Source organism: Lissotriton helveticus, chromosome 3_1, assembly GCF_964261635.1.
Source record: "Lissotriton helveticus chromosome 3_1, aLisHel1.1, whole genome shotgun sequence".
Classification (NCBI taxonomy): Eukaryota; Metazoa; Chordata; class Amphibia; order Caudata; family Salamandridae; genus Lissotriton; species Lissotriton helveticus.
This window is the reverse complement of record NC_136061.1, coordinates 979,661,354-979,679,446: the sequence shown is the minus strand read 5'-3', so window position 1 is coordinate 979,679,446 and position 18,093 is coordinate 979,661,354. Positions and strand designations below refer to the sequence as shown.

General features: G+C 43.5%; 1 protein-coding gene across 2 annotated transcripts in view; it reads left to right on the top strand.

Moving 5' to 3' along the window:
• The window catches only part of DIP2A (DIP2 acetate--CoA ligase A), a 784,944-nt gene that overhangs the window by 562,529 nt on the left and 204,322 nt on the right, over nt 1–18,093 (top strand). For both annotated transcript variants that reach the window (XM_078681430.1, XM_078681429.1), the window contains 7 exons: nt 5,734–5,814; nt 7,607–7,734; nt 8,853–8,967; nt 14,963–15,164; nt 16,184–16,284; nt 17,129–17,209; nt 17,662–17,785. In XM_078681430.1, coding sequence (XP_078537556.1) covers nt 5,734–5,814; nt 7,607–7,734; nt 8,853–8,967; nt 14,963–15,164; nt 16,184–16,284; nt 17,129–17,209; nt 17,662–17,785 — 832 coding nt within the window. The remainder of the gene's footprint in view (nt 1–5,733; nt 5,815–7,606; nt 7,735–8,852; nt 8,968–14,962; nt 15,165–16,183; nt 16,285–17,128; nt 17,210–17,661; nt 17,786–18,093) is intronic.

Below are 18,093 nucleotides of genomic sequence, written 5' to 3'. Positions count from 1 at the left end.
CAAAGAACTACTCCGCTGCATCTCCAGCTGCGCTGACAACTCCCACCCCTCCGCCACCTGGTCAATCAAAACCCCCTGGAGGCCGCCTGGTTCACCACGACCTCCAAAAATCCAGGCGTTCCTGCTGACGCCTCTAGAAACTCTGGCTGAACAAGAAAACCACCAAAGACCTGAACAACTACAGGAACGCCATGAATGAATACCACCAGCACATAAGAGCTACTATGGGGACCTTCGTCAATAACATAATCACCTCCAGCGCAAGTAACGCAAAAGAACTCTTCAACGTCATACAGCAATTCACCAAACCCCCCAGTGAAGCCACAGACGTCATTCCATCCCAGGACCTATGCAACAAGCTTATCTCCTACTTCCACTTGAATATCAAGGCCATCTACAACAACTTCAGCGAACAGACTCTAGACACAACCCCCATTTCCACTAACAACAACCGGTCGATCATCACCACCTGGAAAACTGCCACCACTGAAGACACCACCAAGACCATGAAGAACACCCACTCAGGAGCCCCCTTGCACCCCTGCCCACCGCACATCTACCACAGAGCTGCTGCCACCATAGCTCCCAAACTTGGCCGGTCCATCAATGCCTCCCTCGAATCCGGCATCTTCCCCGACAACTGGAAGCAGGCAGAAGTCAAGCTCCTGCTCAAGAAACGCTTGGCCGACCCGACGGACCGGTATCCTACGCCGGCGACACCCAGCTCCTCCTCTCTCTCACTAAGAACCCCGAAGACACCAGACTCCGCTTCCAAGAATGAATGAAAGAAGTTGCAGCCTGGATGAGCGACAGCTGCCTAAAAATGAACTCGGAGAAAACCGAGGTCCTCGTCCTTAGACCCTCCCCCATGGCATGGGACAGTTCCTGGTGGCCCCCTGCCCTCCGAAACCCCCCCACCCCGATGGACCATGCCCGGAACCTCTGCATCATTCAAGACTCTTGCCTCACCATGACCCACCAGATCAACGCCGTCGCCTCAACCTGCTTCAACTCCCTCTACAAGACCTTCAAGTGGATCCCCCACGAATGCAGGAAGACCGTCACCCACGCACTCGTAACTAGCAGACTGGACTACAGCAACGCCTTCTAGGCCTGAATCCGCAAAACCCTGCTATACAAGCTCCAAACCATCCAGAAATCCGCAGCCAGACTCGTCCTCGAAACCCCACAACACGAACACACGACCCCGCACCTACGAGTCCTCCACTGGCACCCCATCAATAAGAGGATAACCTTCAAGCTACTCACCCACGCCTACAAAGCCCTCCACAACATCGGACCCAAATACCTCAACGAAAGAGTCTCCTTCCACGTACCCAAAGCAACCTCCGCCGTCATCTCCCTGGCAGAGACCCCACGCATCCACAGAACTAGTGCAGGCGGAAAAGCCTTCTCCTACGTCGCAGCAAAGGCCTGGAATGAGCTCCCAGTCAACCTCCGACGCTCCCCCACTCTGCACACCTTCAGGAGGAGCCTCAAGAAATGGCTTTTCAATTAATCCGGAGCTGCCCCGACCCAATACCCCCCCCCTGCGCTTTGAGACCCGCACGGTGAGCAGTGCGCTTTATAAACCCCTGATTGATTAATTGAACAACTTTTTAATTTATTTTTCATTTAAGCTACCAATTATTCTATATGTAGCTGCCTGATAATGAAAGACCTAAAAACTAACCTAGTATTTTGGGGCTGATTTATGAGAGGCTTGCGCCGCCAAAGCGTCACATTGGTTGAAGCTTCGGCGGCACAAGCGTCTCGATCATATCTATGAGGCGAGGCAAAGTCACCCTGTGTGGCTTTGCATGGCCTCATAGATGTGGAGTAAGACAAAGCAGCACAAGTTGACGCATTGCCTTACTCTATCTAGTTGGCATTCCATAGACATTGCGTGGGTGTTCCCATGCCACACCCATGGTTTTTGACGCTGCACCAGATTTGAAAACCATGTTAACCTGGGGCAGCACCAAAATCTTATGCCTCCCCACAGCAGGTGTAACGAGGAGAAATGTTTTCATTTCTTCTGGTTTTTTTCTCTTTCCATGTGTGCTGCACACATGGAAAGAGGAAACCCCCTCTCAGGATTGTTTTTGTGCAGGTAGCGCTAACCTGAGCCGGCCACCGCTGGATAGTTGGCAATGCTGAGCAGGACCAAGTTCTCGAAAAAAAATTCGGAGGGGGGGGCGGGTTGTTGGGGGTACTTACGCCTAATATTTTCTGACAGGGGGGTCTCCGCATCAAAAAGTTTGAAGACCTCTGCTCTAGGGTGATCATTTTAATTCTGAGAAAAGTAGGATGTTTTTACTAATTGAGTTTTAACAACATATTAAATGCGTTTTAGAACTGTTAATGTATGGTATCATGTTTTATTATATGATGTTTTGTCTTTTTTTTCCTCTTAATTTATGTACTTTTATGGATCGACAAAAAGATTCAGAATGAAGTTATTTGATTGATTGATATCTACAGTCAGTCACTGGTTCCAAAAAGCCTAAGCATTGTAGGGCCATTGCGAAGTCATGACGAGAATGCACAGTTATTAAACGTAATTTGAAGCCTGAACCAATCAGTAGATTGTAGATTTTAAGTGCACTTGTAAAGAGCAGATATGCACATTGATGAACATGCAAATTGATGTTATAGAACATTGAACCAGACTGAGGCCCAAATAATAGTGAAAGAAAGTTTTTAAATGATCATGTAGGGAAGCCAGGTTTTAGTGCATCTCTTGAAGTTAGATGATTAGTAATATGTCTGAGTTGCAGGGGCAGAGAGTTACAACCCTTTACAGCCTGAACCCCACATTAGCGGCTGCTTTATTTGGCATATTTCGAATTCGGAGTCACAAGAATATTGCTTACAGAGAAGGGCAGTGATCTCAGAGGAACATAATGCCAAAATCAATCTGAGGAAAAAGTAGGGAGAGTCATAAAGTATTTCCAGTGGAGGAATCATACAATTTTAAATCAAATCCTCTTCCTAACTGAGAGTAGGTAGACCAGGATATACTGAGTTACAGAAGTCAATCTGGTACTAAATTAGAGCACTCATTGCTATGATTTTGTGTGGAAAGCTCCTGGAAGGAAGTTAATTCTGTGAATGACTCTCCAATAAATAGAAATAATTTTTAGACTCAGAGAACTGATACGCTAATGTCAGTTTTGTGTCAAATAAAACGCAGACATTTCGAACTACTTTAACTGGCCATGCTCCCACATAGCAAGGTAGTCCACTCCTGATATATGCTATTGAAGCTATATGGGTCATAAAAATCTGTTTTGTTCTGGTTGAACTTCAAGCAGTTCACACAAGAAATGTTTTCAAGGAAACCGTCCCTCCCTTTGATGTCCAACAGTGTCCCCGTCATCTTTGTACATGGAGAAGGAAAATAAATTTCCCTATAGAAGATCAGCCACAGGTATTCTCTAAGTGTTAAACAGCAGTGGAGAGAGAACAAAATCCGAGTCACTCTACATATTACTAACCTGAATGTGGAATCAAAGCTATGCAGTTGCACTGTTGGCTACCTGTTTTCAATAAATAGGGATACCCACTTAACTGTTTCCTCCTATATTCTTATCTGCCAGCCTTTTTAGATGTGACAGATCTAACAATATCAGGGTCTGACACGAACCAGCATCAATCAGCATCCTAAGTTCGTCCAGCAGAGAGGTAATAACAAGCTCTGTGGCCATTCCTGGATGAATCTCAATTTTCTGAAGGCTGGCAGAGTCCTCTGACCTCCCATAAAATGTGTAGGTGTCTAGACACAGCCTTTTCCTGAGTTCTCCGAATAATGAAGTCTTATTTTTCCATTTGGGCAGACTATTTCTGATTTTAGTTCTCTAGGATCTGACCTAGAGTCCAGTGAACTTTTACTAAAGCTACAATTGGTCCAAAAATGGTATACTTCACTATAACTATAACTTTACTGATATAAATGTCCAGAGAAGAAGCCTAGACGGCCAGATGTTCATTTGTTATACCTAGGGTTCCATCTCTCTTGAAAACAAATCAGAATCTAACATTTGGGACGCACTGTATCACATAGGTGCTAGTGCTGAAAAAGGAAATCACAGGGTCACCTGCATATCTATAATGTAACAGGTTTCCTATTACATGGGAAGAGGAGGATGGGTTCAAAGCCTTCCCATTAGTACTTTGGCTCAACCGATTTATCATCTCATCCTGGCAGTGGTTATGAAACAGACTTTTTCCAATACATTGTGCTGTTTGGCTAGTTAAACCACCAGTTAATCATCTGGTAGAGACAAATATCATCCGGACCCACAGGAGTCCTTCTACATAAGAAGATGGCACACACAGACAGGTTCTGATATTGTCATTATGGCTGGAAGGAAGCTTTTTCACTTTTGGCCTACCACGGATGGCCTGTGAAAAGGATAGAGAATAATCGAGATACCCTAGCTAGAATAGGTCGTTCCACTGCAGTTTACAACATGAAGACTGACCACTCTACAGTGGTGTTGGTTAAACATGATAGCAGTCATTGGGATGAATCTGAGGTAACAAGAAAAGGGGAAATGTATTCTTGCTGGTAGAGCGGACCATTGTAAACATCACTATTAATAAACAGGATTTGACATGCCAAAAACAACTGTTAGGCAGCTGGCCATGTGAACAGAACTCAAGGGCCCGTTCCATATAAGGGTTTCTGAATTTCTTCCTGCATTACATGCCCACTGTTGTGGTATATTTGGCACAGTCTTCCATTGGTAGTGAAACCTTTTTTGATAAAAAGTACAATGATGCTCTTAAGGAAATTATGTAACAGATTCATAAAGTCCCATGGTGAGAACTTCCTGATCAGTACTCAAAGGTCATCCAACAGAACGGACATCCTTCAGAAGCAGTCCTTTCTGTCACAAGGGTTACATTGCAGCAGATAAATGCTACTTTGTGGAGGTAGATATGGAACAATAGTATTGCGGGAGAGATAGTACTAGAACCAAAATCTTCAACCCCAAACTACAACAGTATAGAATGTCCTTAAACGTTGTACCTCATTTGACAGGTAGGTTTGGGTTCTTCCCAAGCAAAAGACTGTAGCTTCAACCTGGCCTTTGCTCACCTGCTAATTAACAGACTCACTTCAAAATGCTTTAAGATTTTACATTAAACCTAAAAATAATTGGCATGTGCTCCGTTTCCAACTAGTCTCATATCATTCACTTAACAATACTCCCTCCTTCTCGGCTCTTAGACACTAAAATCCTTGTGACATAATTTCCATATGTGATACCATATTACACAACCCCTCTCACTGTCTTTTTCTTGCCTGCTCAACATGTGCTCATACGTGTGTTAGTAAACATTCCCACATCATCTGCACCAGAAAATGATTCCCCTGTCCCTTCAAAAAGAAAGTGTACAGTCATCTCCACTCCTGCTTCCCTCAACCAGGCTCATACCAGCATGGCCCTATTTCACTTTAGCGCTCATTCCCACAAAACTGACAGCTTTTCATACACTCAACCGATCCAAGTAGTCGCGCTACCAGGACCTGTCCCTCGCCAGACCCTCGCTGAGCAATGATAACATAGTTATATTGCTTACTCTGTGTGATAACATTTCTTTGAGCTTGGGTGTAGTCAGTGATTATGGGGTAGTATCCTGTGTGAATGCTCTAGGCTTGGGCCTGATCACTGTTTGTGGGAAGGATTAATTTCTTAATCTTGTAATTTTTTTTTTTTGTAGACCATTCCAGTAACTGCTGAAGGACTCCCTGTGTCAGACTTCCAGTTTACAAGAACAGGATTGTTAGGCTTCATCGGACCAGTAAGCAAATATTGTTTTTCCATTGTTGACAGCAAGTGTACAGCTTCCAGGGCAGTCTCGGTTTGTGGTAACTTAAACATGTGTCCAGAAAACATGTGATCCTTAGAGTTAGACACTCACTGCTTTGTAGATATCTTATAAAAAAATCTTCTACCCTGTTTGAACTAATCTTTACAGTGTTTGTTCACCCAATAAGTGCTGTCAACTGGAGCAGCCATTGGTTGTTGGGATACAACAGTGCATTTAGGGTGTCTGAATTTTGTTCTTTTTGTGATTGGATGCCATGTTCAAAGGTGAATATTTATATGCTGAAGTTGGTGGTGTTAACTTTTTTAAGTGAACTCTGCTGGGAGTTGAGTTTTCTGTGTTCTTTGTCGTTGAGTGTGAAGGACTGCTCATGAATGTTACTTACTATTTGGATTCTGAAGGTTGTTTCATTTTGTCTGAGCTCTGCTGTGCGTCACATGGTTTTGCTTTCAGAATCATGACCGTCCAATTTGTGTGTGCTATGTCACTGGGTGTTGATCTTCTCCCTTGCATTGTATTGGGTGCATCCAACAAAACTCTCTCAAGCATTGCTTTGTTGTTGTTCTATCCATTAAGCAGTTATTCAACTGCATGGGGTGTTAAACAAAGTAAAATAACATATTGAGTCTTTAAGCTACACTTTGTCATGTTCTTTACATTATGCCATTGGGTTTTAGCTTCTGTGCCAGATCTTCAACATACAGTTGTTGTGCTGCCCATTTTTGAGTGTGTTTTCATGTCAAGCACTCACTGTAGCTTATTCAGCTTTGACCATTTGGAGTTTTGTGAATTTTCTTTTAAACATGTGCTAGAAATTATGCTCTGTTCTAAATCATGGGCTTTCTCATAATGTGCATCTTTGAGACCAAAGCCTTCTTGGTGAGAAAGGATGGTGATGTACAGGCACTCTGCCAAGAACAGAGTAGTGAAAGCCACACCTCCTTTTCCCCGAACTATTTGCACTCAAGCATCCCTGTGACAAGTCATTCATTATTGAAGTTGTGTGCAACCTGTAAATGTTGTTTGGGTTTCTTGGCATCAGTATGTTAAGTATTCACGTTCTGTGTTGGATACAGCTGGGCACCAAAAGTTTCATTCTAGTGAGAGTCAGTCTCTTTTGCTTTGTCATTGTGTATGTAAGTCTACTTTTTAGTGTCCAGGTTCTCTATAGAATATTATTGGCGGCATGCCCTGTACATGGTACATCATTTTTGAGAGTGTTCGTAGGTTTTGTTAGGTGTTGTTGGACTGGTTCTATGTTGGATACTATAGAAATGTATCAATTCTGTGACACATGTTTAGATTATGTGTTGGATTTTGTTTGATGTCAGAATGACCTTGTGTATATCAAGATTCTTTGTTGAAATTTGTCTTTCAAATTTCTGTTTTGATGGTGTTTGGTGAAAAGGTTCTTTGTTGAATGTTGTTGGTGTGCAACATATTAACCTGCTGTGGTGCGTTGAGGTGCTTCATCGGATGAACATGTTGTTTTTTGGTTCACACTGTTTTGGATGATCTCTTTTGAAAATCATGGGGTTTCAAGAACCTATGTTGCTATCATTTTCTTTTGCTTTATTCCTTGAATATTGTTTCCTTTACTTTTGTGTTGCACGAAGAGATTCTCTCTGGACTGTTGGTGGTGTCGGTGTTCAGGGTTTTTGTTACTTGTAACATTTTTTATGCTATCAGGTGTCACTGTTCTCTTATGTATCAAGGGTTCCATATTGGATGATATTGTTCTAACATTCTTAGTCTTTGTGTTCAGGACCATTTGGTATTCGTCGTGGGGAAGATTGATGGTCTGATGCTAGTAAATGGGCGCAAACACAATGCTGACGATGTCGTGGCCACTGCACTCGCGGTGGAACCTATGAAGTTTGTCTACCGGGGAAGGTGAGCTATTTGCAGATTTATTGTTTTTACCTTTTTTAAGTGCATATTAATCAAACCTTTCACAGTGCCTTGAAATGTGGTCAACTCCTGTTTTGGCTTACTTCCTGTGAAATCACTTTGGCATTGAGTGCCTCACATATGACATTAATTACATGCGTTGGCATGAGAGATCTATAGCACTGAAAGGAACACTAAAACTGTGTCCCATGTTCTCAGAGTTCTGTTTTATGATTAACTGGTATAAAAGAGCCTTTTATTTTGGTCATTTGGAAAGGGGATGACCAGCATAGTGTTGGACCCCTGAAGCTGGAACTACCATGTATACTCTGCCCTTTCTTGGTGCAGTTTCTCACCACCAAAAAGTTAAGAATTGTTTTTAATTCTACTTTATTTCCTGAATCACCAGTCTCCCTTATACACTCTGTTACCTTGTCCTCTGAACTTAGCTGTAAGAAATTCAAATGAACCATTTATAAATAGTGTACATGTTGGTTGTCTGTTGCCCAATGAGTGTGTGTGCTTCCTTCTTTTAGAAGATTGTTATTTGTGCATAGAGATTGCATGCATGTGAGTGCGTTCGCACATAGTGGGTTGTTGCTTTGTACCACTGTCCGCTTAGTCATGGAGTCTTTCTCGAGCTAGGACTTCTCAGATTACCAGATATTACATTAACACTTTGCAGGTGCCTCACTGATGGGACCGCATGCTAAGATGCACTCGCTAAAAGTGAAGGTGCAAAGAAAGACAGAACCCCGCAGTGACCTGCAAGAAAACAAAAGGACAAATTAAAAAGGCTCATATCTAACAACCCTCCTGTTCCCTGGAAACATTTTGATGACTAAAAGCAAACTGGCTCGCCAAACAGTTGCTCCTGGGGCATAGAAAAGTGGTGGAAATGAGAGTTGCAACTGTGGTGACCATGGAATCTGACAGGATTTGTGCCTTTCATGTTGACTCTATTTATATGAAATTCATGCAAGGTCTGCTTCTAATTTCTGCTGTGAAAAAATACTTTCAAGCAGACAACAATACATTGATATAGTGTCACTTCATTTAGATACATTAGGGAAAAAGACTATCTTTAGATTATTTTCTAACATCTTCTATTTTTGTTGCAGAATAGCTGTATTTTCTGTGTCTGTGCTACATGATGAGAGGATTGTGCTGGTGGCAGAGCAACGGCCTGATGCCTCGGAGGAGGACAGCTTCCAGTGGATGAGCAGAGTCCTACAGGTAGCATGCATTACTTCACATCTGGCTTATAATGGGCTTCTGATAGTTGTGCTTTCGTTGAATAATGTAATGTGCAGTATTTTTTTACAATTTAACTTTTCCTCTGTCCCGTAATACCACCTCGTCCTGACAGTGTCTTCTCCCATTGTGTGTGTTGTGTATACATCTGTTTGTCTATTCTGCCTTTTTCTTTTCAAAACTTTATTTAGCATGACTTGAACTTAGCATTGTACAGAGTAATAAGAGCATGAAGCAAGTAACGGCCATCGGTCAACATTTACATCTAATTCGTATTAATTTTCTGTACAAGCGATGTCCTCTCCGCTCTCTCTCTTGCTTTGAGTCATGCCCTTTTTAACCTATGAACCCAAAACAAGTAAAAAAAGAAACCCCTCCCAACTGTAATATAAACACATCCCCCTCACCTTACCCTCCCCTGGTGGTGGAACGTCTCTCTAAAAGTCTTTGGGTAGTGGGTCTTGCAGTATAGCATAGGGCCTTGCCCCCTGTTGGACTTGCCGGGCCATCAGGTCTTATTTTGTATATGGGAGTTCACCCAGGGAGAGATCTCCACTTAGGGCTGGAAAATATGTGGTGCTCTTATGGAAGGTGGGCAGACCGCTAATGGAAGACCACTCGAGAGGAAGGAAACCGGCGGGCCCCATCGATACTCAAGATTTTTATAATCATCCCTAAAAATGTCTGCTAATCTTTCCATTGTGATGATTCTCCAAAGCTGAGAGTGCCATAGTGACACTGCTGGAGTTTCCCTTTTTTTCCCAGGCTGCCGCTATCGTTGTTTTGGCCCCCCCTATGCAAGCCCATGGGATTGCCTTATCCGCTCGTGACTGATGCTCTAATCCCGGATCTCTGATGCCTACAAGGGCTTCCCGGATCTCTGATGGCTAGAAGGGCTTCCTCGATGGAAGTCGGTATGGGGTAATTAAGGATCGTCTTGATGTGAGAGAGGATCACCTCCCAGAAAGGGCGGATAGTCAGGCAGTCCCACCATATGTGAGGAAAATCTCCAAGAAGTCCGCAATCGCGCCAACAGAGATCAGAAGAGTTTGGGAATATCTTTTTAAGTTTAGTGGGGTAAAGGTACCAATCAAATAGGGTCTTGTAATGGACCTCTCTGAGACTCACTGAATGATTGAATTTGGTTATATCTGACCAAAAAATGCCTCCACTCCTCTTCTGAGACCTCTAATTATTTGTTCCCAGAAGGACATGTAGTGGGCTTGTGGTGCCGACAAGAGTAGGCCATACAGAAAAGAGATCGCTCCCTTCATGGAGCTAGCCTTCTGGACCCAACGCTCTATCAGGGTGTGTTCTCTAGTAGCAGCCACCCGTATCCGGGGCTGGAAGACCCAATCAATGTTTGAGTTGGAGATAATGAAAGTGCTTGCTGCTTGGACCTGGAAGTCTCTTTGGCAACTTTCGAACGTGACTACATTGAAGTTGTGGAACAGGTCTGACACCATCAAACATCCTCCCTCACGCCAGGTGCCAAATGGACCATCTTGCAAAGCTGGTGGAAAGTCGGGGTTGAAGTGGATAAAGGTATATGGTGAAGGAAAGGATGCCAACCCTCCTTCCCTCATGATGTCCCAAACACTGAGCGTCGTGCGCGTAGGGGTGCTAATGTATTGACGGTCTATCTTTTTTTGATCTCCAAGGAATATCCCAAATCGTCCTGCCCATTATCGCCCTATCCATCTTAAAACTTGGAACGCCAAGCGTGCTCTCTCCCCTTGCCATATGAATTTGGTGATTAGGGACCGCAGCTTAGGGAGTAGCTCTCTGTCTAGGTCTACGGGAGGGCCTGGAACAAGTAGAGTAATTTTGGGAGCAGCTTCATTTTAACAGTGTTTATCTGTCCTAACCAAGAGATGAATAGTGGCTTCCAGCATTTGAGGTCTTGTTGTAGTTGGGTCAGCATCGAGGGATAGTTGGACTTGTAGAGGTCCTCCTCCCTCGGGGTAAGGGGAATCCCTAGATACTGGATAGGGCATTTGACCCATTGAAAGGCGGACTGACCCTGAAGTTGCCGGACTTCCCCGTCTGGAACCGTAAGATTCACTATGAAGGATTTGGACGTGTTTACCTTAAAGCCCACCACTTCTTTAAATTTATCTTATTCTGTCCGTAGAGCCTGTAATATTGGGCATGGGGCAGTAAGCGTCATTAAAATATCACTGCACTGCCAGAGACTCAATGCTCAAAGCTAACAATAAAGAGAACAGTGGGCACCCCTGTCGCATACCCCTGCTCAATGTGAATTGGGGCGACTGCGACCCATTGACCTGTACACTCGATTGTGGATGCCTATAGTTCGGCCGAACCATGTTAATGAAGCTTTTCCCCAAATCCAACTCTCTGCATGGTTAGAAATAGGAAAGACCAATCCATCCTGTCAAAGGCCTTCTCTGCGTCGAGGCCCACCAATAGCGCCGGGATTTTGAATTTGGTCGTTTTTTCGATCAAATGAATGGTCCTACGGATGTTATCGTGCATTTGCTTACCTTTTATGAAGCCAGATTGATCAGGGTGGATTAGTTAGGGCATTAATGTGTCTAGTCTCGCAGCTAGTATGGCAGAGTACGGTTTAGCATCAAGGTTTAATAATGCAATAGGACGGTAAGACGCATAGTTATGTGGATCCTTCCCTGGTTTGGGAATCACCGAGATCAACCTCAGCCATGGAGTTAGAGACTGTTACTACTTCCACTATTGCATTGAATAACCGGGTGAGGTGTGGTGTAATTTCCGCTGCAAATATTTTATAAAATTGAGCCATGAGCCTGTCAGGCCCTGGTGATTTGTGTAGCTTGAGTTTAGAAATGGCTGTCCTCACTTCCTCCTCAGTGATAAGTCCATTTAGCCTATAAGTATTGTTGTTGTTGAATAATATCCGGTTGAGTGCCTGTGTATAAGTCCCTATAGAACCCCTCAAAAATGTGCGCTTTGATGTCATCTTCATGGGTTACAGTGCCGTCCCTATCCTGAATACCTCCTATGTACTCGTGTTCCATTTTCTCGTGCAGTTGCCTTGCTAGATGAGTTCCTACTTTACCTCCCTGCGAATAGGATGCTTGCTGGAGCCTTAGCAGTGTGTATTCTGCCCTGTTTGTGTAAATAGCTTAATTTTCCCCTTCAATGCTGCGAGTTGCCACTTCAGGATTTGTGAAGGTGTTTTCTTATGGTCCCTTTCCACTTTCTCCAGTACCTCCTCCAATGTTAGTCTTTCCGCAGCCCTCCGCTTGTTAAGGGTGGAGTTTAGTTCTATACATTTACCCCTGAGGACTGCTTTGAATGCATTCCAATTATTCTGAGCTGAAGTAGGCTGGGGAAGATTAAGCTCAAAGAATTCCGAGATGAAGTTTCGCAACTCGTCTCTTATGAGCCTGATCCTTGTCACTGAAACTGGGAAGTACCATCTACGAGAGGGCGCCTTGCCATGTCCCCATGACAGACTGATAGTTACCAAACTGTGGTCTGAAATCGTGATGGGGAGTATCTTCGCAGCTTCTAAAGAGCCTTTAAGGGATTGGCTTTTAAAAATATGATCCAGCCTAGAGTAAGTCGCATTTACTTTTGAGAAGAAGGTATAATCTTTGGTAATGAGAGAGATTGCTTGCCATGCATCCTGTAGGCCCAGTGCTTGCATTTTCTGCTTGTTCCCTTTAGAAAAGAGGCTTGTAGTCGCCCTCTGAGTGTGTGTACTATCCATGTCAGCTTGCCAAGTCAAGTTAAAGTCGCTCATGAGTATCGCTGGATCCTCCGCAAACCCGCCTATTCGATCGAGAAGTGAGGTAAACAATACATTTTGACCTGTATTGGGGACATATACGGATCTGAACGTACAGAGTCTGCCTCTGATTCCCCTTTACCTTGATCTATCTGCCCTCCCGATCTGATTTACTAGCCTCAGTTTGAAACTTCGTCGAGCTGTGAAACAAAAAGGCAACACCCTTTTGTTTGGAATTAGCAGATTATCAATATACTAGTGGATAGCTTTTGTGGCGGAGACGCATCTCTTCTGTTTTTTTTAGGTGAGTTTCCTGCAGCGCGACCACTTCAAACTGGTGGTCTGAAAGGTATTTCCAAACTTTTTGCCTTTTAAGGGGCGAATTCATGCCTTTTATATTCCAGGAGGCTATTGAGACCATTTTACCAGTCTCCACACCCCATCCGCCCCGCGCTCCCATGCAAACCACTGTGCCTCCACTGACCTTCACTGATAATTGTGTACATTCACCTGTTCTAACAGTGAAAAGTGCCCCAGCAATATCCACATTTAGCGACCTACCAACCTTCTTCCGATCCCACCACCTACCTACCCCCACCCCCCCCTTTAGAAAAGGAAAGAAAAAGATAAGCCCATCATAAACCCTCCGCTGAACAGCCAACGGGCTCTCGTATTTCCTCCCATACTCTTGATTCCTTGGGTCTTGAGGAAGCTATACCAGGATAAAGCCCACACTGTTGGCATTGTTGTTGTCTAGCTAAGGAATTTGTGGTACATAGACCACACTTAATTTGAGCTGGGGCTTGCCAGTGATGGCCACCAGCACTTATTTTTGGTAACTCCCACTTATTTTTCTGCATAATACAAAACAAATGCAAGAGAAGGGAAAAACACACAAAGCGGAAAGACGCCATAAGAGAAGGATTGAAAAACCATCAAAAGGAAGAGAACAGGAACCTTCAAGAGTGAGATAAAGGGGTAGGGAGTGTCTGATAGTGGAGTAAAGAGGCATGAGGTGTGATTTACGACTACCCAGCCTTGGTATTCGGCTCACTGACATTCAATTGCATGTCTGCTAACTTCTGAGCAGAGCCCTGAGCATTAACACTCATTATTTTACATGTTACGCACTGTATGTAGACCTTTTTCAACTCTCTCTGTGTTCCTGGTCCTGAGGACTTTAGTGGCTTTTCTGCCCAAGGTGGGGACCCCTTTCCATCTGGTGCAATCTTGTGTATCAAAATATGTTATGCCCTACCTAAAAGGACCAGCGGGAGAATATGCGCTCACTTCTCCATAGCGAAGTGTTCAACATCAGCATTTGCCAGGAGGGTCTCTGTGGCTTAAATTTGTCCTGCATGGGCATATCTTGACATTTTCGGTAAGCATTATTTCTTGGATTCAGAATAGAGAAGAGATGACATGTTCTGTGCTGAAGGATTGCATTTACTGACCATTTTTTCAAGCCCACCACCTGAGCATAACCAGTGTGATGATATACCTAGGTAATCCTCCAACTCCCACAATAAGTTATTGATCCACCATGATGTTTCTCCAGTAAGTGCAAGGAGGCTAGATGTTTTTTGCATGACCACAAGTGAAACCATGTAATCACTGAAATATGTGCCTTGCAGGTAGCAAAATTATTAGGGCATTGTTTGTAAACCATTAAGCGTGTTGCCTCTATTAATACCATGTTATCATAAAATACAGTTGACAACTGAAACTGACAAATTTGTGCATTTACTATTTGTAGTTGCATGCAACATTACATGCATGGCAATATATAGTTTGCATTTCTCTATATCTAAATTCAAGATAAAATGCTCTATGGTTTTCCAAATAGATGTCTGTATGAAGAAAGCAAAAATAAAATAATAACTAAAACTTGTGTGTATAGATATTAAACGTGTTCATCGCAGTCATTGAAAGGAATAGTTGATAGGCTCATGAGTTTGGCCATGTCTTAACTGATTGGAGATGACTGCGTGATGTTGGAGGGGAAAGATTGGGAGAGGGTAAATTGGGGGAAGGGAGCAAGGTTGAGAAAGATGATGTGGGCAAGGGTCAAAGGAGTGAAAGCTTCCAGGGAGTAATGAAGTGTGTGGGGGTAGGACTGGAGAAAATTTCATAGTTCGGATAATTGAAGAATATTAAAGTGGTGATGATTAAGGAGGTGATGAATGCTGGTTACTAATTTGTGAACGTTACATTGGTGATGACTAATAGTCTTCTATTCGGCAGGCTATAGACAGCATTCACCAGGTGGGTGTGTACTGCCTGGCTCTGGTACCTGCCAACACCCTGCCAAAGGCTCCCCTTGGTGGCATCCATATCTCTGAAACTAAACAGCGCTTCCTGGATGGGGCGCTTCATCCCTGCAACGTCCTCATGTGCCCCCACACCTGCGTAGGCAATCTTCCCAAACCCCGTCAAAAACAACCAGGCAAGTGCTTCCTTTTTTCTGTTGTATGTGTTGTAATCCACCTATTACTCGGTCACCTAGCTCTAAAGGCACACATTTTAGGAATACATTAAACCCTAGCATAGCCACATCAATTTTACCCAATGCCTACTAGAGGTCAGCCTCTCTTATCCCAGCACCTTAAAGATTTGATCCTTTCTCCCATAAGATTGTTGCCCTGTCAGATATTTGCTGCGCCATTGGTTTCATTCTTTTTCCCTTACTGAAACCTTCTTTCGGACTTAGTTATTGGCTTTCGGGTTTGGCTTGGGTTATATATCAATCGGGCTGTGGTTGAGGGTCGTTTTATAGTTCATTCACTGATTTGTTTTTTTCTTAGTGTGTGGAGTCTTAGTGTTTACTCATTTTTTCTCTCCACTTTCTCCATCATTGAGATTTTTTTGGACTGCACTTCTCTTGCTGGGAATTGTGAGCTTATTTTGCTTCTAATTTAAGCAGTGGTTAATTTGCAAATAGTAATAATAAGTGCTGGGCTCTTGTCAGGAGGCAGCTTGCACCATCCCATTTCTCCTGTTAACACCGCCTACAACGGAACCAACTACTAACCATGAATAGGGAGAGGATGTGGCCAGACCTGCTGACTTCAGGTCTGGGGAACCAGAATCAAATCTCGGTGTCCACTCAGCATCCCGTGATTCTTGGAAAATCACTTAATATCCTGTGCCTGCAAAAAATGAGTGTGTCCTTAACTGGTGCTCACAAAAAAGCCTCCAATTAGATAGAGTTTGCGCTATAAACACCAGTGTTGATGATTAGGTGCCGGTGCTGAGCACCGGAAACCACCGGCTCAAATTAAGCACTGCATTTAAGCATAACACTATTTTTTTTGTATGTTTTTTTTTTGGTGGATCATGCTGAGACCCTCCAAAAATTCTTCCACAGTCAATACTCATTGCCACACTAAGTGCAGATGAGTCTTGACTTATGTATGAGGATTTGTTTTAAGCATAACACTTTATGCATTTCTGACTCTCTTGTAGATGTTGGTCCGGCTTCCATGATAGTCGGGAATCTCGTTGCTGGAAAGCGAATTGCTCAGGCTTGCGGGAGAGATGTGACTCAGCTGGAAGATAATGAGCAGGTAATGTTCTGCTTTCCCACATTCAACCTGCATTCTGTGTATAGTTCACAGATCTCTCTAACATCAGAGCCAAGATATGAACCAGAGCACAGTTTGGATAGCTGAACAATATAATGGTATATGCTCACACCCATTGAACTGTCCTCTGGAGGCTGTGGTCCCCATTTGTTAGATAACCTGTTTCAGTATATTGTGTCCTCTATTGCCTGTATCAGCCCAAGCAGAAATATTACCAAGCTTGTTATTGTTGTCTTATGTCATTGTATCACACACAGACTATAATATTTTGTATCTCAGGCTTTACCAACTCTGTCCAACTTCTACCTTTGAATAGTTCTAGTATGGCAAACACATGGAAAGGGAGCCCTTTTTATGGCCAATAACTATCCTTGTGTCTGTTAACAAGCCTGAGTAGTCAGTGCCAGAGCCTCAGAATGTCTGTCGGAGTGCAGGCTGAATGTGCCACATCTCTGAATTCATCTGTTGTTTACATTCTCTTCCACAGTTTCTGCACGCTCTCATTAGCATGTGGCTTTAAGTGCAGAAAGGATGGTGATCTGTTTTAAGATTTGTTTTTGTGTCTTATAGAAAATGCCTTTCTATATCTAGCCATTAATCTCACAACCGGATAATAATTGTTATACCAGCCTTTGGGTCCATTAGAGGTGATGCCAATCTAATATATGCTCAAGTTCTCCATAGACCATTGTTCCAAATTGAGCATGCAGAGAATCTCCTGCCTTTAAAGCATTAAAACAATGTGGGTGGAATGAAATTCTTCGATTATGTACTATGCACTTAAGAGATTTACCAGACACTTGCCTTCTTCATTCACATTATGCAGTTCCTATACCTGGCTGATGTGTTGCAATGGAGAGCACAGACGACCCCTGATCATCCACTATTCCTGCTGCTTAATTCCAAGGTGAGAGCTTCATATGTCAAGTGTAGGGTCACCATAAAAGATACCGTGGTTGGATATTTTTTTTTTGGGGGGGAGAGGCTGGAGTGGGATGCCATGCGATGAGATGGGAGGGGAGGGAGGGTGTGTGTGTGTGTGTGTGTGTGTGTATGTATGCGTGTGTGTGTTTTTTGTTCTGTGTGTTTCTTTGTATGTATGTGTTTTTTTGTGTGTGTTTTGTGTTTGTTTTCCTTCATCTGCAGTGCTGATAGATTACCCCACCAGGATATATTCAGAGCAGGGCAGTACTGAAGGGTGTTTAGAAATTGACAGTATATCTACAACTCAGGGTCCAAAGATATGAGAGGCACAAACAGCAGGAATGTACGTTGGGTTACATAGTTCTAATATGCTGAGATTTTGACAACAGGTCTATGCAACTGTTTTATTTACTTTGTCGTCTCTCCAACACACAGGGCACTGTGGCCAGCACATCAACATGCATGCAGCTGCATAAGAAAGCGGAGCGAGTAGCAGCTGGTCTTTTAGAAAAGGCTAGGGTCAGTGTGGGGGACCACGTGGCACTGGTGTACCCTCCAGGTAAGGACATAGATCTCAGTCTTTGTAGTCAGGGGCACAAAATTGCTCTGATATTGCCTTCATGTAATGACAATAACTCAAGTTCTCAGTGTGCGGGCCCCTGAGGCACAGTTCATGGTGTGAGCCTGATTCGATTTGTTGAATCTACTTAACGGCGGTGACGCCCGAAAAGCACTTGTGGTGTTGGGTTGACACAGTCTGTCTCTGGTTCAGTACTTTTCCCAATATTAATTTCGAACAGTGGTGGATTTCTGCCTGTAAATGGATTCATTTCATCTCTGCATGTGTGCTTTAAATTTAGATTGATG